Source organism: Geospiza fortis, unplaced genomic scaffold, assembly GCF_000277835.1.
Source record: "Geospiza fortis unplaced genomic scaffold, GeoFor_1.0 scaffold40, whole genome shotgun sequence".
Taxonomy (NCBI): Eukaryota; Metazoa; Chordata; class Aves; order Passeriformes; family Thraupidae; genus Geospiza; species Geospiza fortis.
Window position 1 is genome coordinate 27400988 of NW_005054297.1, and position 22277 is coordinate 27423264.

Below are 22277 nucleotides of genomic sequence, written 5' to 3' on the forward strand. Positions count from 1 at the left end.
ACTAATGCATTTCTAAATGAGAAGAGGGGGTCAAGATATGAGAAAAACATGAGCAGCATAGTTTTTCCCTGTAGATCCATAAAATGACTCTTCATCTTTTGTAATTTAGGTTTTCAAAAATCAAGGCTAGCTCATTCTTGAATTACAAGCATAGAAGAGGATTCAATATCACAGCTGAATTGTTTTGTATGTTCATTTCTATAGAAGAACACTAAGGCATTACTAAGGGCTTTTTTATTCATTGCTTCAGGGTTCAGTATCAAATCACTTGCAGCACTCTCCCTGCTCACTGACAACCCATGTTACTTCTAATTGAATTTTTGAAATTGGTTATTCATAATCCAAGAATACCTCAGTTCTGTGTTAGTAATAAGATGAGATGCAAAGAGCTCTCTGATTAATGGTCTCAATGATCTTAAATTTCTTTTCCTACCTAAAATATTCTATGATCCTATACTGTCTTGTAACTCCCATTACAAAACTGTGTATATCCCAATTATTATCATACTAAGCTGTATCTTTCAGCAAGTCCTTGTACAATAGACTTTGTGGTATTATACAGAAATGAAATATGGATAAAGCAACTGTTTATTGTCCTTGGACTTCTTCAACATGAGAGGGCATCATCATTGGCAATTCCTGCCGCTGTAGGTCAAGATGACTACAGAAAAAACAGAGCAAGCATTTTTTGTTCAGGATTTTGATTATTTACAACAGAAACTAGGTATATAGCACCAACAAATGGTGCTATAAAACTACAAAATGGTGCAGGTTCATTATATGGGATTAGAATTTAAAATCACTTTCATATGGAGCAAGACCCTGAAATTGCATAGGTATAATGATAGGATACTTCACATAGGTACACAAATCAGCTTCACATGCAATAAGAACAACTACTTTCAAAACCTCATTGACTTTACTGAGAGTGCTGGTGAAAAATACCTTTACCATATTTTTTTAAAATTTCTTTCACAAAATTTGTTTCCGTATACATAGCATGGAATTTTCACTTAATATTTAATTCTTTTCAGTCCTCCCTCCTAGATCTGATGGCAACACACCTGTCTGAGACAGACAAACAGTTCAGCTCCTTGGCTCTGGGGGCTGGAGGCAGTGTGGGGTAGGGCCTGGTGCACCTGGCTGTCCTCCATGGCTACAGGAAAACTACCAAGGAGTAGGAAGCCTACTTCCCCCATCTGCCACAGATCAGCAGCTCTGGGGAGCACCTATGAAATATCCAGGCTGTAAGTAAGGTGGCAATAACACTAAATAAAGCATGCTAGGGTCGATTTTCTCTCCCTGTGGTCTTAGCTCACAACCAAATGGCGAAGCTCTCTCCTCACAGAACATAGAGGCCCCTTTCCAGACTATCCCAGGGCTGTGCCACTTTTGAGCTGTGTCCAAACACTGCATGGGAGATGCTGCTCAGCATGGACAAGAGCTGTGCCAGGGCCATGCTCACAAAGAAGCAGCATGGACAGGTAAGTGCCCGTGCAAAGCCCTTCCTGGTTTGCAGTAGAGGTAAAGCCAGAGCCCACAAGCCAAGCCAAGATCACAGCTACCACTCAGAGGGACTAGGAGTGACAAGGATCAGAAAAGCATGCACAAGTGACCCGACAATGTGTACGCCATGTGATTTTCACATTTCCAACCATCAAAGCCTGCTAGTAGCGCAGCTTGCACAGTACACTTACAGATGCACGTTTCTCCCAAATTAGGGCATAAATAATTCCTGGAAAACCTTGAAAATTCTTCTAAATTATATTTCCCGCATTAAGTCACATTAAGCTCTTCATAAATTCTGTTGGAGCACACATCTAACTCTCCTCAGCAGCAGTCTTTGATAGATCACATACATCCATTTGTAGACATCAAAATGACACGTACAAAGAAGTTCAAAGCACGGAAAAAAATTGGATACTGATAACTGATACCATATACAAAGGAAAATGCGGCCCACTCTTCTTTCAAATGGTTTGCTAGGTAAAGAAGACCTGCTGCATCCTCTGCAAAGCATGTAACTTTCCTACTGCTGACACTCCACAGCCTCCTGTTTGGTGTGAGCACTGCCTGGGTTTCAGTGACTACAGGTGCTAGACACAAAGCAAAGCCACAGCCACGTACCGCAGTTGTCTTCGTCAGCCCGATTCCCGCAGTCATCCTCACCATTACAGTGCAGCTGTTGGGGCAAACACTTTGTGATATTGCCACATGGAAAGTAGCCCAGGGGACACCTGGTGCCAGCTCCAGAAACATGATCTTCCAAAGAGTCACAGATGACTAAATAGGAACAGAAAAAATGCATTTATTTTATGATGTGTTTAAAGGTATTTGATATTATGCCTTTGTAAGTACTCATTTACATTTGAATTTGAATATCAAGCAACAAAAATGTATTAATTCATTGGACATGAAATTAAAAACAGTACACGAAGTACTTGTTAAACTTGGCAAAAATATTTTATATTGTTAGCTAATTCAAATTTCATTTGATATAAAGAAAACAGGTAATTCTCCAACAGGTAATTCCTTCCTATTCTTCCTCAGAATAAGATCAAAATGAAGACAAATGACCTAAGGCTACCATTTTAAAGGATTTTTGACTATTTTTATAACAATATACCAGACAAGGTAATTCCTGCCTATGGAAGGGTGGTTGGAGTTGGATGGTCTTTAGGGTCCCTTCCAACCCAAACCATTCTATGACATTCATTGGTGCTGAAATTTTAGATCCAGATAGATAAGTCCCTTTATACAAAGTCAGATCTATATATGTTTGATTATATTCCAATTTTAAAGAAACTACTTTGTGTAAATGGATCAAGGATCAAAAAACAAGGCAATTTAGATGAAATCTGTGGCACAGTTTTGTTGAAAATTTAGTAAGACATCATGAAGGGGCCAGTTACGAATCCTTCAGAAGAGCTGTCAGTCTGATACAAAAACTGTGGAGATATTGATCAGAATATATCAGTGTGAAGTTTAGATACAGAGGTGCTGCTCTGCTGAGCCCATGCTCTGTAGGAAAGAATTTCAGAGAACACAGGACTTCATTCAAGCATTGCTGAGGGGAAAGGTAGAGAGATGCTGATGAGGGACAGCCAGGGCAGCTGGAGGACTCTGCCTGTCCTCTGCTCTTCAGTTCTCTGTGCTGGAGCAGCTGCAATCACCCACATCTGCAGATGCATGATGCCTTACCAGTCCCACCAGTGCACCTGAGGGACAAATTCTGCCATCACCATTTTTTTCCTTGAAAAAGCATGACTTAACTACTGCTTCTGTAATGGATTGCAGGATGTCAAGTCAGATTTCTTCCTGTACAGGACCAACTTCTTCCCAAGAGCATACTATGGAGAGGGTTTAAAATTACACTAGAATTAAATTTGTTCAGTCCACAATATGTTGGAAATGGAGAAAAGCATCATCAGGACAGAACGCTATCCAGTGTTCTTCACTTCCAAATCTTCCCTAAACCTACCTAGTACCTTTCTGCAAGGGTCTGCTAACTTAAGTTTTGAAGCACTTTCAAAAAGGAGTATCACTTTCTTATTAGAGCTACCATTTGACTTAATGCATACTGTTACAAAAAAAACCCCAAAAATCAAATACAGATTTTATTTTAAATTTCATTGCGGTCTTAGAGCACTTCAGATACTCTCTAAAAACTTTATTAACTGTGCTGTGATGCTTGTTCAGATAGTAAACTGCTAATTCTGACACATGCAACTATTTTTCCAGGCTATTTTCAAAGACAAAGTATAAATCTTTCACACAACTTTCCCAGATTAACAAGGAATGTTCTTGGAAAATATCTGATTTTTGCACTCATTTTTCTCCTGGACTAAGAGAAATCAACTGAAATTCAATCAATTACTTCAGATTCATAAAATATCCCTTCTGAAAGAACTTTCTTCCAGTTAAGCCCTTGACAATGTTTAAAACCCTGAAAAATTGGAATGTAAGAGCTGTAGCTGCAGAAAATGGAGATAAATATCCTCTATATGTACAGAATTATCCTTGCTGTCAGAAGCATCCTGCATAGAAATTCTTATATTCCAGCTAACCACCACTGAATGATTTAGAAAAGTTGATTTGCTTTTATCCACAAGTATATAACCCATGCAATTACTCAAAGATCATCAGCTCCTTAAGTCTTTTATGTATGGGTACCAAAAATAAAGCTACATCCTAATCACAGGGTGAATTCACACTTGCATATTGTTTATAAATTTCTCTGCTGCTCTGTGCTTGTATTCAGAACATTATGACTGACTTGTTCCACCCAAAAAGAAGTAGCTAGAAAATCTTATGTAGGCATACTGTTAAGCAAACAGTGTATGTGTACTACTTAGTGTCTTAAGTCTGTCTCAGCAAAAAGCTGAGCAGGCAACTGAGGCTCCCTTAAGAACAGTTATCTGTTACAATCTGGGTACCTACCAAACCATTGGTAAGAGACACCTGTATGGAAAAAACCACCATAAATGAAAACATCCCAAACAGACCATCAAAAAAACTCACACATTTTGTCAAGCTTTTTATCCTACATGCTAGAGACATATTTAGACTGATCTGAACCTTGTGCTTAAAGGGGCTGATCTCCATGCAATTTAAATTTCAAATGAAAGCATTTATCTTCTCACACTAGCATTAAATGGAATTTCACAGCATGTTCCAAAAATTATTATTAATTATTTAAATAATATTGATCCCTGAACTAAAAATGAATTTGCTGTTGCATTTTAGAAATCTGTACTTTGCCACAAAGAAGAAGTCCCTCATGATGTTCAATGTTTTGAATTCTCAGTACATTTACAGCCTCGATGATATCTATTCTGAATCTCTGCATTATTCATTTGTGCTATGTTGGATTACCCTGGCATGTAAATATCTGCCTGGGAAAGGAGACAACACAGCTTCAAAACTCAACAACTTCATCCCAGTTATAAAATCAGTGAAAGCACTGGTCTTTGTCCACTGACTTGTTAACATCACTTTGTTTATGCAAAAAAAGACAGAAGCTTGGACCCTGCTGATTGCAAGAGATTTATGTCTGGAAAAGCCCCCAGTTCTCTGGGGGAATATTTAGTAAAGCTGATGAAGGTAGACAGGAGATAAGACAGTAAAAACTGTTGTAAAATGCTAGATAATATTCAAACAACTATCTTTTAGATTGAGGAAATTAAACTTCGGTCTTTTATGTGAGGAAAATGGATAAAGATAGCAATGCAACAACAGCAATTAAAAATTATGGTTATTGTTTTGCAAATACAGACTTTACTGACATTGGAGTTCACCATGACAAGATAACGATCTATCACTCCATCTTTGTGATGTGGTGTTAAAGTTGTTGGCTTTTCTACATTTGATTGATTTTCCACTATGAAAAAATTGAACCACTCTTCTTGTATTTTGTTTGTTCTTTTTTTTTTAGCAGCTGAAAGAAGATGGAAAGTGATAAACCTGTGACAGACTTGCTTATCAGAAGGTTTGTTTTTACAGATACCAAGTAAAGGAGCCTCTTCTTTATATACCTCATAGAGAAAATCTCCTGCTTCCTGTGACATAGAGATAATTGCAGACATGTCAGCTATTCTGTACCAGAAAATTACTTTTCATAATGTTAACCATAAATACTAAAATATTTGCGATGTTTCAAGAAAAAGAGAAAAAAATTAAGTGAAATGGTATCAGTACAAACAGCAAAATGGCAAAACCAATTCTTTCTGACTTGTCTCAATACAGAAAAATGTTCTACTTAGCAACATGTTCATGATACTGCAAATTAAATATTTTTGACTGTTGTGTATTTAGGGATCCCTGAAATTGCCCAGATTAATCTCAAATTTTCAAAATGAAAAGAAGAATTTCTGTTGTGCACTATTTAAGCTTGTCCGGACTGGCTGCTTTGAGATTCGTATTGCTATAAGACGCGTGTGGTGAGGAAGAAGGTGGATAATTTTCCCTGCTTGTCTTTAAATACCTGACTGAGTTAACTCTGCTTTCCTTTGCTAAAGGAATAAGCATGAGTTGGGTTGTCATCTAGTAAATATGATAAGGCTTTTAACTCTGTAGCATGGATGCAGAATCACTTGGGAAAGAGCATGACAGCCCCTCTTTAAACAGTCATAAAATGAAATCGAAAGAGGGAATGCATTTGGGAAAGCCAAGAACAAGATGTTCCCAGGACAACATGGCTTGGCTTCCAACTGAATTGATGAATTAGGCTTGCTAGTTTTGTGCATTCTTTGAAATACAGTGATTGGGTCACAAGTGCTGTTTGAGAAACCAAATAAGGCATACGCGCACTATAAGAACACAGACTTAACACTTGGAGGTTCCGCAAAAGAAGTGAGGATGACTCCATAAAGGGAACAGTTCTGGGCTGATGGGACTGAGCCATGAGCACTGAAACCAACCAAAGGCATTACTCATTGCTTGGTACCCACCAGTCTCAACTATGCCACACATAGCTTCAAACAAAGGCATATCATAATACCAGGAAAATATTTTTGTGTTTTCAAGAATTTGAATAACATGAAGTCCAGTGTCATGAATCCAAAATGACTCATGAGTTCCATCAGCCAAATAAGCTAACTTGTTTTTCCTCACTTTAAGTGAGTTAGCACTTCAAAAGGGTTGAGGAAATCCAGTTGCTTTTTAAAAAGGCCCCTTAGATGCCAAGAACTGAGGAGTGATTATGGTACTGAAGAATCCACCCTGTATTTTTCTGATGGAAAATTATTTTACCTAAAAGGGCCCAAGTTCTTCAAAAGCACTCATGCAAAACCAGTGGCACTTTTACACTCTTACATAACTTTTTTTAGTTGCTGTACTTCTAGACACAGTGGGAGATGGGCTGGAGAAACAGAAGACTGAAAATATTCTTGCTTTGATACAGAATGTTTTGTTCTAATAAAACAGAATCAACTCAGAAAACACTGAAATTAAAATCAATTTCACCTGTAATTTTTGTGCTAGCTTGAATACTTCAAGCTGACAGTTGATTAAAAAATATCCTGTTCTGCTGAATGGTATATTAAGGGCATGTGAAATGGCTTTGAAAAACCTTTAACATAATATAGAACAGGTCTCATAGGCCTATTACCTTCATTTGTAAAGATGAATCATCAGAACAAGGTTATAAAAGTTTACAACTATGAATTACTTAACCTCACAAGATATTTAATTAATTATTAACAAAGAATAGAAGTGACTACTGACTGACCAGCTTTGATCAGATGTATTTGAATTACCAAATGACAGAAGATACAACTTAAAAAGATAATTTTTAAAAAATTTGTTGTCTGAATTTGACCATTACAACAATATGTAGAAGTGAATGAAGAGATGGAGTTAATTCTTAGATTAATTTTCCTGGTTTTGTTCAGAACTTTCAGCTTTTTCCCACTAAACATGGGATTTTTGAGTAGTATATGGCCGAGACAAGGATGAAATTAGTCCATCATGTTTAAGTATAGAAATAAAAATTAACTTCTGCATAATTTCATTTAACATAGTATGAATTTATCAGTGAGAGTGCTTTTTTTAATAATGTAATTTTATAAAGACTCTCCTAAAATTTTCTTTTAGGAAAAGTTTTCTAGTGATATCTGGGAAAATGTAACAGGAATCTCATATTATTAAATGTCAATAAAACTAAAATTTAAACTTTCCATAAATAGCATAGTGAAAACAGATTTCAGTTTCATACAAGAAAAAAACAGAGTTTATAACTTCAGTGTTGTTAATGTACACACACTTGGGGTAACACCCTGGGCAAAATTTGTATAACAAAATAGGCCTTGGTCTAGTGGCAATAGATTCTTTGGCATTAATCCTTGAGAAAAAGTGTCTGTGGCTTAAAGGATTTAAATATATGCACAGGGCACTTAGATAAGTGTAATCAAACTGTTATCACTGCACTGCCTTTTCTGTAATTTGTGCCTCTGCTCTGGTAGTTGTCCAGCCCTGAAGTCCATTACATATTCTAAATGTATGTATTTATTGCATATGCATTGTGTTTTTAATTCTAGGCTTGATTGGGTGCAAGTGACACAGTGTCATTTATTCAGTATGACAGATTAATTTATAAAACACTAGAAATTATTTTGAATATTTAGCTATTACCCTTGCAACCAGAAATACATTTTCAGTTTTATTGCATTACATTTATCTTTAGCAAACTACATTAGATGTCACTCTAGGAATATGTAGTACTTGAACTACACAATTAAGTTTATATTTGCTTCCATTAAACACAATATAGTGAAATGGATTTTAGCAAAAATGAGGCATATATAATGAGTCTTGCACACCAATCTGGTAATTATCCTGGATTTTAACTTCATAAAGTACCTTCATATCTTGCTGTGGATTATGCAATGCTTTCATTTCAGAAGCATTTTCCAAAGCAGAAAATTTTTGCTATCTTTTTTGAAAATATCACCTCCAATCTCACAACAACCTCACAAGTTATCAGTTATGCCACAGATAATTCAGTCTAATTAATGCAGTTATAGGGTTGGAGGATCCTTGCTATCTAACTGCCAGATAAATCCACTCCAGGGCTGGAAACTGCCAGTAGAACAACTCAGACTGGTGACATGGCACATTGACACAGGATTTGGCTTTTATACCTTTTATTAATCTGTTGTTTTGTTCTGATTGCACAGAACTTAGAATGAGTGCTTAAAGAACTGAAAGAGATAATACCTCTAAAAGCACCAATATGAAGTAAAATAAATTCAATCCAAAACCTCAAATTTTGTACATCTTTCTCAGAGGATGAGAGTTCAGCATAATACCTAACAAAGAGACAAGTAAATGAACAGAGCCAAACCTTTTTATTGCTCCACTTCCCCTCTTCTTCCTCTCCCCAAAAAACAGAATTTAAACAATATTTGACTATTATTTCTGTTTAGAAACAAGTTCTAGCTCCATATTCTGACACGATTTTCCAATAGAAAATACATCAACGTAAGCTTTCCTTTGCCCCTGTGATTTTTGCCTCAGTGTTACTCCTCAATTTCACTAATTTCTTTTTCACAGCAGGGCAAAATCAAGTTGAAAGCTGGCCATGTGAAACACTGGGGTTTTGTTCAAATGATGTTAGGTATTGAGTAGAAATGAAGGCACCAATCCAAATGTGTTAAATACACTGTACTAGTCAGTACCATCCCACTTGGAAGGCCTGGAAAGGGAAGGGTTAGCCATCAAAATAAAGAAAACTGCTCTCCCAGGAGTTAATTCTTTCTTACAACCACAATTGAGTGTATTTGGCCTGGTTCTTTGAGCTCCAAAGAGAAAGGAAGTTTGTTGCAAGCAATTTTCCCCCCCGCTCATTTGAAATGCAGCATTTATGAGGTAACGATTTAAACACATGTAATTAAAAAAAAAATTACAAAAGACCTCTGAAGTTTCATACCTGGAATGGCATTTCTGAAGTTTTATAATCCTAGGGTCAAAACTTTCTTCTACTGCAGTATTTGCCAAGTATCTTACAATTATTTTTGTATCTTATAGTAGTATGCTAATGAATGTTCTTTATTTTTTAAAATCTGAGCAATCACATAATTGAAAATGTACTTTAGCCAAAAAAATTAAGGGCAGATGATTATCAATACGTTAGTGTCCCTCAAGCAACAATCATTCACCTCATCTAGATAATTCTGAATTTCAACACGTAAGGACAGTAGTTAGAGATTGCTATAAGGAAATTAATTTCTGACTTGCAGCTTTCAGCAAGTTAATCCAGTCAGCCATGCATAAAGTAAGCAAAAGTGAAACACTGACTAGTGAAAACTAAATTATTTAAATTACAAACAACAGACATTTGCAATATTTCTCTTAAGTTTCCATAAACAAAAGGCAGATTTAAGTGACTTCATGACACAATGTCATACACAGGAGGAAGTTTGTGTACACGTGCATTCATGCATGGAAGCAAAAAGAAATCCAGCAGATCAGACAGAAAGTACTTGTAGCAAAGCCTTAAGAGAAAGCTGCAATGAGAAAGGGGAATGAAACTAGAAAGGCAATGAACATGGAAATTACTTGCTGATATTCAGATTGTAGGAACACATCATTTGGCAAAAGAACAGAACAGAAAAGAATTACCTGGGTATCATTAACTTGTCCTCAAGGCAGAAACAACCTAAAAGATCATTAACAGTTGCCTAACTTTTCTTCTGTCAAAAAGGGCAAGCCTGTCTTCCATTCTTTTCCTGTGAATTGTTTACACTCTCACCCCCACCCCAAAACAGAGGTTATAGCTAAGTTATGCAATTTATTCCAACTTTGGTATGTTCTTGTGATGGGGGAAAAAACCCCACAGAACCCCAACAACATGGTAGAATGAGTATCTTGCAATGCTGATGATAGAAAATACGTTTGAGAACAGCCAGCCCAAATAGTCTGAGGAAAAGAATCTGAAGGGTGTCAGTGGGAGATTCTATTCTCTCTTTCTCTGTCTACTTTTGTCTCTAGTCTCCTATTTTGCTACAGCGGCACTAGAACTAAGCAAATTGGACATCAGCCACAATTTCAGATTCCACTGTTTTTCCTCTTCTCCCAAGTAGAACAATCCCAAGAGTCTTTAAAAAATAATCTCAGTTATGCTTTTTCTAAGACTCCAGACAGAGAAAAAGTGTTTTGGGAGCCCTAATGCTGTATTTGAAATATGAAACATAATCTGTTTTTTTTTTCTCTTTTTCTTTTTTTCTCCCTTTATTGTGGCTTTAGTAAAGACTAAAAGGATTGCAATAATAGTTCTTACAATGGAACTAAGCCAGCATAATTTGAAGTGAAGCTCTGAAGCACACTCAAGATTAATCTTGTAACAATGAAAATACATTATTTCTTGGTCAGCCGGAGACAGGACTGTCTGATATATTTTATTAATTCACATACCTTTGTTACTAAGAACCATTTATAACTATTAAGAACTTAAATAGAATATAGAACTACAAGTTCAGATTTGGGAGGTGGCTCTGCCCTGTGCCCTATGAGATTCCACCCTCCTTAAGTATTGTAAAATATGGAACCCTTTGTTGTTCTGTTTTGAAGTTAAATATTTTAGAAAATCTGTTTCTAAGACCTCACAGAGCTATTTTGTAAAAATCAATTTGTGGAATGTGCTTAAATAAATGCATTATTGTTGGATTCTGACTTACTAATCTTTGCTTCGATTTAAATATGACAAGTTTTCCAATCTCTGCTGCATTCCACTATGAGTACACATAACTCACCACTAAAAGTTGTGACACTCCAGTTAAGTGCATAAAACAGAAATTATCTCAAGTTAATAGGATTTCTGACCTTCGTGAAGTGAATAATGTTAGCTGGTTAAACCACAGAACTGGGGACTCATTTAGGTTGGAAAAAGCCTCTGAGATCATGTCCTCCAGCTGTTTGGACCCCATGACCAGAGACATCTGACTTATTTCTTCTTCTGCAGGTTGTATCAAAATGTGCATGCAGATTAAGGGCAATAGATCTTTAAATTATATCTTGTAGATTTTATGCATTTATTAATGTACATAAAGATATGTCACATTAGCAGCACATATTTGGAAGCTTGGATATCCAAATGAGAAAATATAACAAGAAACAGCATTCAGAAGCATGGCTCTCTTTTGGATGCACTTTGGCTAAGCAATATTTTTGTGTGGATTCTGTGGATTTAACCTCCACATAGTCTATAGTTCCTGCTTCTCTTCATTTCATGCCACTTCATCTAACCTAAAAGAGGATGGTGTCTGCTCCTGACACTCTTTTTTCATTGCCAGCAGCAAGAACCTGCTCTGTGGAGCCAATCTAGAAACCAAGAAACCAATCTAGCTAAGTGATGATATGAAAGCAATGAATATGCAAATGAAAGATTTAAAAAGAAAAAATGAAAGTTTAACCAAATAGTGATAGAACAGAAACATGTACAAGGTGTTTGATTTTTGCTAAACCAATTTAAGAAAAATAAAGACCTCATGTGACTTTTAAGTTTTAGGGATGTAGAAAAAGCAACTATTTATTACCTGTTTCTGATATGTTTTTGGAAAAAGTAGAAAGTGGCTGTACTCTTTCTGCATGATGCTGAGAATCCATACTGAGGAAAAAGCAGGATTTATGGATGCACGTTTGCAGCATTATTTGATTACTAGAAAAGAATTCCTGTCTGAAAACCGGCGTCTATAATTTCTAGGTAAGACTACATAACAGTTGATTCACATGTTTTACATGGAACTGGAGTCCACAAAATGAGGTCAAGAAACCTATTTTTATGGTAGACGGGCCTTCTTAAATAAAACTTCTAAAAATGCAGATTATCTTTGTCAAATGTATCGCTATTAAGTACTCCAGACTAATCAAGGCATTCAATCATGTGGCTTTTAAATTCATTAATTTAATCCTTTTCTTCCCCATACACACAAATTTTGGCTTAACTATGATGTGGACAGTTTCATTAATGGATTCTGCTCTTAGCCTACTCCAAAGAAAACCTAATCTAATCCTATCTATTTAAAAAACCAACCAACCAACCAAAAACAACAAAAAAACCCCCCAAAACAGGGCAAAAATATATTTCTAAGTTTAAAAATACCACTTCTCCCAAGCACTATGGCTTTTTCCCTATGTTGAGCATAACATTGACAATCAGATCTGTGATGGGAAAAGTCTCTTCTCCCAGGTCAAGCCAGTTATTTCTTTTGCAGAACAGAGGAGAAAGAGGTAATGTTCACCTGCTTTGACAGACTTGCGCATGCCTTTGAGCCTCAGTGACTGCACAGTCTCTCCCACTCCCAGTGCCATATTGACACTTTCTTTTCTCTGGAGGCAGCACTGACTTGACTGAGACGAACCATTGTGACCAAATAAAGCCTTGGGATTGATGCAGAACAGCCGGGTGGAACACAACGAGCTGTGCTACAGGGGACTGGGTGATTTAACATCCTCTCTGGATAAGCTCTGCTAAGTCATCTCACATGCACAGATCCCCCAGGATCAGGGGCACTGCTGCTGGGCTCTTCCTCCCACTGCCAGCTCACCCTCACACCAGGACATGAATTCAACCTGTGCTCCCAGGGCTGGGTCTCCCCATCAGGCCACCTTAGACTCATTCAATCCCTTGTTTTCCCATCAGTCTTTCTTCCTGGTGTATTTGTCTTGCCCTGTCACACCGGTCAGCTGCACGCTGGATCCCTCATGAGCACTGGGGGAGACACAGCAGGGAGTGAGCACAAGACTCTGTAATACTTCTTTCCTTATACACAGCCACTTTATGTGCAACATGCATTATTAGCAACATATAATCCACACCTGAATTCAAACTCAAGACCTTTATATTTCATACATTTCTGATAACACACCTCCAACTAAAGGCATTTTATCTATGCTTTGATTAGTTTTCTAGTGTATAACTGGCATCATGCTCTTTAGTCTACAGTTTAACCACTTAGAAGCTACAATATTCAATTCCTAATTAGTTCCTCATACTGCTACAATAATTAGACTTCCCATTTTTAAGTCTTCAGAGATTACTTAGATTACTGTTTAGAATATGATATTATTGCTCAGATGGGGAGCTGAGACAACATATGTATGGCAAGGGTTTCTGCTAATTTGAGGTTTTTGCTTTCTGAATCAGTCAGTTTCACAGAGTACTTCGAGCACAGCTTTTACAGATGTCAGTGCCAGCCATGCAATGAACACTGCCACATCAGGATGATCAAACCAAAAACCCCAGAAATAATCTGCTATATAATTATTATCCAATTGTAAGGCTTTTAGAGCAGAAAACAGGAAAAGTTCTTCACAGCAGACTTCAGCTGCTTTCATGAAATGGCCTTCATTTTGTAATCCCCAGCCTCATCCACATTTTATCTTTATCTTCTACAGCAAATGAAGGAGGGATCACACAGGCAGCATAATTTACCATAATTTTTGATTCATCCTTTTAATGCAGGACACAAAGCATGTGTTTTTGTGCAGTTATAACATGAAGAAAATTCAGTAAGGGCACATAGCACAAATTAAGATTCTGTCTCTTGCCTAAATTCCTAAGCACTGAGCTTACAAAATTAATAACTTTCTCTGACATAGGTAACAATTACTATTAGAAGAGGAAATCAGTTTCCCTCCAGCATTTTATTACAGGACAGCATGCTGCATCACTAGTTCAGATCCTTTAGCTCTCCAGACCTTTGTTTTTTGAGAGGGTAGAGTGATCTGACAGCCCTGATTACCAGCCTCTGAGCAGAGGTGCTACTCAGGAGGAGACATTTTGAAAGTCAGTCAGTCAGTCACAGGACAATCTTGGGCTTCGTTCTGGCTTTGTAAAACAGAGCTCGCCCTACCAAGCACAGCTTCTTTTTCTGCTCAGGCTCAACCCAGCTGCTTCACTCCCATCCTTTTTTGTCTGCTTCCCATCATCTCATCCCCTTCTTTCTGTACAGAATCCTAGTTCTGATCTCACCATCCTCTGACTTCATTCTTCAGATGCTCACTCCCTTCTCTCAGAACTTCCTGTCCTCCTCCTTTAATTAACTTTCTGTTCCCTGCTGGCTCCCTCTCTCACATCCCTTTCCTCAGTCTCTAGTCTCCTGGACTAATAGTCCTCCTGATTTCCATTTTCCCTTTCTAAGCAGCATCAGTCTTTCCCCTCAGCTCTCTGCTCCACTGTCCCATCTACCTGTCCCTTTTGTCCCTGCTTTTGTTGTCCTTTTCCAGTCCTTCCCAATACATTGTTACCTCCTCTGTCTTTCAGACACAACAATTATGAGTTCCTGATCCTCTCAGCTTCCTGTGCCTCCCAGCCTTGCACCAGCCATTTCAAAGTCTCATTTGATTTCTTCAAAGCCATGGCACTCAAGAGAAAACTCATGCTGTGATGGCTGGTGACAGATCCTCTGAGTGTCACACTGGTCTCTAGCAGCAAGCAACATCTATTAGAAAAGGTTACTTTTGCTTTACTGCAGTCAAGCTTGAGCAGCATCATCAGCTCTAGTGGGACGGCCTGTCAGAGGATTGTCTCTCAGCACAGCGTTATTGTAGAGGGATACTTCAAAAGTACTGTTTAAGAAAATGCTTTGCTTAATACAAGATTATCCAAATTGATCAACATAAGCAAAGTACCAATTCCTCATATTCAGAAAAAATTTTGGAAAAGTTTTTCTTGTCTTCTTGCTCAAGTCTGGTGGAGTTGCTATAAACACTCAAGTTTTCAACTTGGGTAGCTCCTGGGGCTGTTAACAAAGAGGTGAAAACATTCTTGCCCAAGCAGCAGCTGCAGGATCTAACTTTCAAAGCTTCATTTTACCATTGTGTAGATTTTTCACTACCCTCTAACTGATACTAGAGTAAATTTTCCTCAGGAAATGTAGCTTGAATCCCCAATTTTCTGTAAATATACTGTTATGCACATGTAGATTCACAAGATGCACATTGTTCTTCTAACTACAGGAAAGCCAGACAGATTAATGCCCAAGTTAAATGAAAGAAATAACCAAATATTATTATTACAAAATGATTATTTGAGCTTGTGCAAAGGCTGAAGTAATTTCAGTTTCCTATTTACAAATCTGGAAGGAATCTTAAAATATGTTACAAACTATGTAAACAGGAATGCAATCATAAACTTGCAATTTTCTGAAGGCTTCAGGATTGTCTCTTTCCCACATTTGACAGAAAGCATTTGGTATAAAAGATCTTGGCCTTGAAAACAGCTGTCACCTGCATGAAGTACCAGAACAAGTAATGAGATTCAGATGGTTTAAAGAAAGTTGTCCTTGGCATTTTAAAGTGAGGGTAAAGGATGGAAAAAATATGAGGGGAGAGTAGAAGGAGGAGGCTAAAGGAGCTGGAGGTACAAACAGAAATAGGATTGGAAGCATCAGGTAGAGGCACAGAGCATAAAGGGTTAAAATTGTAAGAGTTGTAATTGTTTTTCACAAGGAGCCTGCCAAATCCCTTTTGGAACTCACTTTGAATACTTTTCAATACTAACGCTCCTCTGTTTTGCTTAATGATTGATAAACGAATTGTTTGAGATCCTGTCACTAAGCCAAGGTCCAGGAGGATAAAATAGCTTTTGTCCCCAGAAAGAAAATCAAAGCACTCTAGGGGCACAACTGTGCACTACAGAGGTTGCAGCAGTTCCAGCTGAGTATTTTGCTAGGAGAAAAGATGCAGCAGCAGCCAGAGCAATGCCAGCCACACACCTGAAGTGACCTGCCAGTTTTGCAAGGGGGGTGACCCACCCAGGCAGAAGCTCATCCTGGCTACACATCCAGAGCCACCAGTTCCACAGCTGGAGTCTGAATTTACTTATCTCCATGTTATAATCACTGCTGTTGTGTGGAGAAAAACCATGATGCAGATGCTGACTTTTTTCATAGAAAGCTCTACCTGGGACAGTGCATTCCACTTGGGAAGATACTCAGGTGGTTGCCAATACGTTCAAAGCTCGATTGCTTGAATTAATTTGATTATTTAGATTTTGGAGGGAAAGGTTTTTCATACATAAAATAAAGGATTTAATGAAGAATCTCAAGGGAGAGAGTAAAAACAGTGATTGAACTTCAGCTGTTGAACAGAAAACTAAAGGGACACAGCTTGAATGGATCCAGGTAAATCAAACTAGTAGCTTTTGTACAATATATACTCCTTATTTTATTTTTAAGAGAATTAGAAGGCTATGTGACTTTGTAGAAATTAAAAAATACCAGCACCAAACATAAAAATCTCCATAACAAAACACAGCTGAACTTGCAACCATCCACTGAAAAAGAAAAAAAAGAAAAACAAAATCCAATTTCTAAGGACAGCTATCCTTACTCCAGGAACGTTTAATACCAGCTACCCTAAAAGCTTGAGCAGAGCTGATGTCTATTGAGCAGATGAAATCAGTCAGCTTGTAGGTGTGGTTATAATTTGCATTGTTGACTAAAACTCTGAAAGGCAATGAAGTTGTGAACTGTGCACTGAGCAAGGTGAGGAGATGTGACAGTAACAGGAACTAATTTTGGTGCAAAACAGAACACTAACAGGTGCCAGAGACTCTGGGCATGGATGTGCTTTAATCTGTGAATCCACTCCTCACTTTAACAAACCCAGATGAGCCATGTGGTTTTATTGTAATACATTATATATGATGTATAAACCTAAAAAGGCACTGGCCATCATAATTAGTAGGCTTGTAGTCATTTACAGTCCTCACTTGCTATCCTATTTTGCAGTATGCTTTAATATATTCCAATATGTTTAATAAACTCCATAGCAGAGATGAATTTAACAGCAGCATTTATAGCAACAATTGGCACATATTTTATGTTTTAATGTTTTGGCATAGAAAACAGTAACGTGAAAGGCTTAATTTGTTGCAAACACTTAGCCTTTATTCTGCATAACTGGAAGTACTACTTAAATATTGAATTATAGCTCATGGAAAAAAAAATATAGCTCTGGTTTCATATGCACAGGTGCATATGAAACCAGACCTTGCTCACAGATTTGATACTACATCATTGTTGTTGCTTTCTTACTTCCAAATACATTATTATCATTATTTTTTCATGCATGCAGCTTGCAATTATGTATTTCTCTAAACCATACAGGAATTGCTTAGAGTTTTTCCACTGATTTGACTGAGTATTGCAACTGGAAAAATAGCTGTGTATGGAGCTCTATTTCCCAAACTCCCAGTGGGGGCAATACCCCTTACAAATCTTATCTTAAGCACCATCTTATGAACACATGAACCCAAAATTATTTCATTTAAAAACAGGAAAAAGAACAAGCTGTTGCACAATACAAAAGAAGATAACAGAATTCGACCTTTTGCTCCTATTATTTTAACAAAACTGTTCATATTATAAAGAGTAGCTATTTTCATCTACACAATTGATGAAACACTATTTCAGCATTGGCATTGTGCAATAGAAAGCAATTAATAATAATTACAACTAAAGAAAATTATAATCATTAGGAACTTTCAGCATATAGATCAGCACCAGCATCTTCACAGGGACAGCTTTACCGGGTCATAAGAAGCACTTCCAAACAGGGTACTCAAATGAAAGGAAGAAAACACAGCTAAAGTAAGCAGTATGTCTGGTGTAACTCTCATCACACTGAAGTGATTTGCATCTGAAGGAAAACTAAAATTGAATTCAGTCTCCCTCTTGCGTGTTATACTGCCCATCATGCTAAAAATTCCCATTGCCTGAACACATTCTGTTCTGAGAGAACTACCTATTCTAGTAGCACTTGCACAGTATCACTTCAAACTACTGAACTGAGCCTAAAATGCGGATTTCATGGCATCTGAGTTAAGTCTGTTCTGCAGGTACCTCCAATAAATATTTACAGCAAGTATTTATGCAATGTTTAAGCTCTCTCTCATTTTAAATTTCAGCTCATAACTATTAATAGTAACACTCAAGGCATTAAGTGCAAAAACCATCTGATCCTGACATGTAGCTAGTAACCTTGAGAGACTGCATTGCACTTTGATTCTATTGAAAAATAATTGACATGAAGAAATGTAAAATAACATGAGATACCACGGTTTTTAAAAGAAATCCGCTCCTGAAGTTTATCAGCTCTCTGCTTTGCAATGTTCAAAACAAGAAAGGAAGCCAGGGGCACTTACCCTTGGTACCAATAAGCAAGAGCATGTAGAAGCAGCAGTTGGGTGTCATATCTGTCCTTCAGGGATTCAGTGGATAAAGTCAGTGAATGCTGTCCTTCGAAGTGCACACCAGCCGGAGAGCTGCACGCACAGCCTGCCTCTGAGAGCCCTCAGCAGTGTGTCAGAAGAGCTCCCTTCTCTCCCTGCCTTCCTCCCTACTTGCCTTTGCTCTCCCTCTCTCCCCCTCTCTGGCACACAGACACATGAAAGTTTCCAGGATCGCACTCAGCTCTGCCTTGCAGGCTGGGATGTGCTCTGTGGCAGGCAAAGGCTGGGCTGTGTGCATGGACACGGCTCTGCCCCAAGCAAAGCTGCTGCTGCTGCTGCACAAAACACAGCCAGGTCCCCAGAGCTGTCATCAATAGCCCAATCATTCTTCCTTCTCTTTTTTTTCCTCTTCCTAAAATGTCAATCCTGCAAGAGGTCTGAGAAGCAGTTTTATTTAGTCTAATCTGTTTGAAACCAAATGTTTTCTGTAGTTTAGATAAAAACTGGAGGTTTTTCAACTAAGGAGAAGTGAAATTTATAAATACAGTCCTTTTGTAGCAGTCCAGACACTCACTGAAATATAGAAAAATGCACAATGTAATTTATTTCCAATATCAGCATGTCACTACTTTTACACACTAACCACTCTTCATAACTAATGCTAAGGAAAACAATCTGAAAGAATGAAGAGGAGTGTTCAAAAACGTATTCTTTATGAGGAAAGGTTTTTTCACAGATTTTTGTCTTACTTGAACACCTTGAGACATTCTTATCTGGCCCTTGATTTTACTGTCACCAGTAGATCATGGTATTCCCCATTACATAAACAGTCACAAGTTAAAATCTGTTTTATGATGTGAAGGCTAACATTTAGCAGCACAGCAAGACATGCTTCAAAACAAGTTGGGCAGTTGAGAAGAACTCGAGAGAGGAGTTAAATTTTATGTGGACTCAAAGAGTTTCAGACTTTTAAGATTTTTTTCTTTTTTCAAAAGCAACAGCTTGTCAGGATACCAATTAGTCAGAAAGCACTGGTAACCTGTGAGCAGTTATGTCAGGTACTGAAGGAAAAGAGCTTCTCTGACTAAGGAAACATGCATACAAGAACACATCCACAAAATGGTGAATTTATAGAATTAGAAAAACCTTTATCACAGTTGAAATCTAAGTCCACATTGTTGCTATGGCAAAGTTGTCTACAAAATAGGCATTATGAACTGCCAGCTTCTTGATTTCTGGTATAAAAGAATACAGAACAGAGAGGGGTTTACAAAAAGGTTGTTGTCCATGGAAACCTCAGGAAATACTTTGACATCTACTATAACAAACAGCACCAGTAATAGGCAATGTACAGGCAAAAATGGATCAAAAAGATTAGACTGCCATAAAATATTTCTTTTATGAGGTGGGGACTAACTTTTGAGCATATCAGTTAAGATCACACTTGCTTCAAACAACTGTTTAAGAGTCAGTGTAACTCCTATATACTCTAGGGCTAGTGTCTCAGCTGAAAACTCTTCTAGGGTGATAAAATAGAAGAAGAAACTGAACCAAGAAAGTAATAAAAAGTGAAATACTCTTTCAATGAAAAGTAAAATAAAAGCTTTACCTCTTCAGTGCAGGGTGAGAGAGAACTTACATTCTAAAGAAAGGATTTTCTTTCTTGTATAGTTTCCTCTGTAGCTTTCTGCTCCTGATCTAGTCATAATTACTTGAGAAGTGTAAGAACCATACACGTGTTTGGAATAGATCCTTTCACCCGATAACGTAATAAACCAAGCAAGCTGCTTCTTTAAAAAGCAGTCTGACCCACTACAAAAGTTGAAGATATTCTACCTCAGAGTAAACAGGGAAAACCCCCAAATGTGGTACATACCACTCACACATATTTTCTGAAGCTCAGCCCCAGTGGGAGTTGTCACTTTTCAGCCTTCCTCTTTTTTAAGGACCTTTAGCAAGGATACTCATTAAAGTTAATTTTGCTGCAAATAAACACTTGCTCTATGGAAAATCCACTGAGATCTTCCCTCTTCTAAACTTCTTACACATTCATAATGTCACAAAACGAAGCAGCAGCACTTTCCAGCCCATTCTCAGTATAATTATATTTAAATCAAAAAGCTAGAGTTACAAACACATGCATTGTTGAACTGTGGAATGCAGAGCAGGAAAAGGAGGCAAGACCAGCTTTTGAAAAGTAGTTTTGGCCTACCTTAGTTGAATGCATTTTTGCTTCTTATTAGAAGAAACGTGTCTGTGTATTGGAAAGGCAATAAGTGTTTCCCTCCTGACTAAAATGTAAAAAGTTATGGCATGCTGGCATTTAAGAACTCTTTTCAAGAAGACAATAGGCGTGATAGACTAATTCCTTACACAGCAAAGAAATAAATCATCAGAATCGCATGTTTTTCAAACAGCTTTGAGAAGACATTGGACTTCATTGGGATAGTCAGTATTTGCTTTTATTTCTACTTACAGGAGTGCTAAAATTGAAATTCAGTTTAAAGAGTATCTAAACAGAAGGAACTTAATTGTCATATCTGTGGGGGACAACCCCCACCCCCAAACATTCAACAAATATTGTGCCACCAAACCACAAATTATCAGAATACATTAATGTTTCACTAAATCCAAATAACTGCCATTTGCCACCAAGAAGAGTGACCTCACGTGTCTATGACAAAGTGTTCATAATCAAATTTTGAACTAAGAATTAAATAACTGCAATTATTAGACACTTTCAAATAAGTTGCTAGCGAAGTTCCAGCACTTTGTAGTCTTTTTTCTATTGTTCACCTTAGGTGCTAGGTAGAAGGAACTTCACAGAAGTAAAGAAATCATAGGTGCATGCATCACCATTGTAATTTTCATCATTAAAAATAAAAATACACTAAGCTGTAAATCTGCTACAAAGGAAATAAGTTAGAATTCCTTTTCAGCTTGAAGAAAAAAGGTTTACTTATCTGGAGGCTGCAGCTACTCTTTTGAAGGTTAACAAACACTGTACACCAAACTGGCTCAATGCTACAACTGATAAGCTTCAGGCAGATGCAGTACAGGTAGGAGAAAAGTTGTATCTCTAAGTTTTAGCCTACATGAGGCAGATAGATTCAGCCAAAGTCTGCCTGATGTCATGCTTCTCCAAGTAGTGAGTAGTATGGATCTCACTGTATGGATATACTTCTTCTCTTTCCTAATGCTGGTATTTTCCTTGGTTTAGTTAGGAATGCTTTCAAAGATGCTTTATGTCATGCATCAAATCAAAGCCCCACAAGACAATTGCTATGCCAATGGTGGATTTATTGCTAAGAGTTGCTCATTAGGCAAAGCAAATTTTCAGCTGAAAATGCTGATTAACTTGTCAGCTGTTTTGCTGTGTTTCTAGTGAAACACAAAACAGTGCAGGATGAAGCACTGAAAGTAAAACTGGGCCCATGTTGCCACCTGCAGTCATGAAGATTATGTATTACAGCAGTTCATACTTAAAAATGACAGCCCCAGAAGTGACCCTCTTGTTTTCTCAGCCATTTGATGACCAAAATCTAGGGTTTGTATTATAGCTATGTGAACAACTAATGTACAGATAAGGCTCCAGAACACAGCA

The 22277-nt window shown here is 37.5% G+C and overlaps 1 protein-coding gene across 1 annotated transcript in view; it reads right to left on the minus strand.

Moving 5' to 3' along the window:
- RXFP1 (relaxin family peptide receptor 1) overlaps positions 1–18776 on the minus strand; it is a 45567-nt gene extending 26791 nt beyond the window's left edge. Inside the window, exons 1-2 of the mRNA XM_031066129.1 lie at positions 18647–18776; positions 2128–2283 (exon numbers count right to left, since the gene is read on the minus strand). Coding sequence (XP_030921989.1) covers positions 2128–2283; positions 18647–18695 — 205 coding nt within the window. The 5' untranslated portion in view covers positions 18696–18776. The remainder of the gene's footprint in view (positions 1–2127; positions 2284–18646) is intronic.
- Between the last annotated feature and the right edge of the window lie 3501 nt (positions 18777–22277).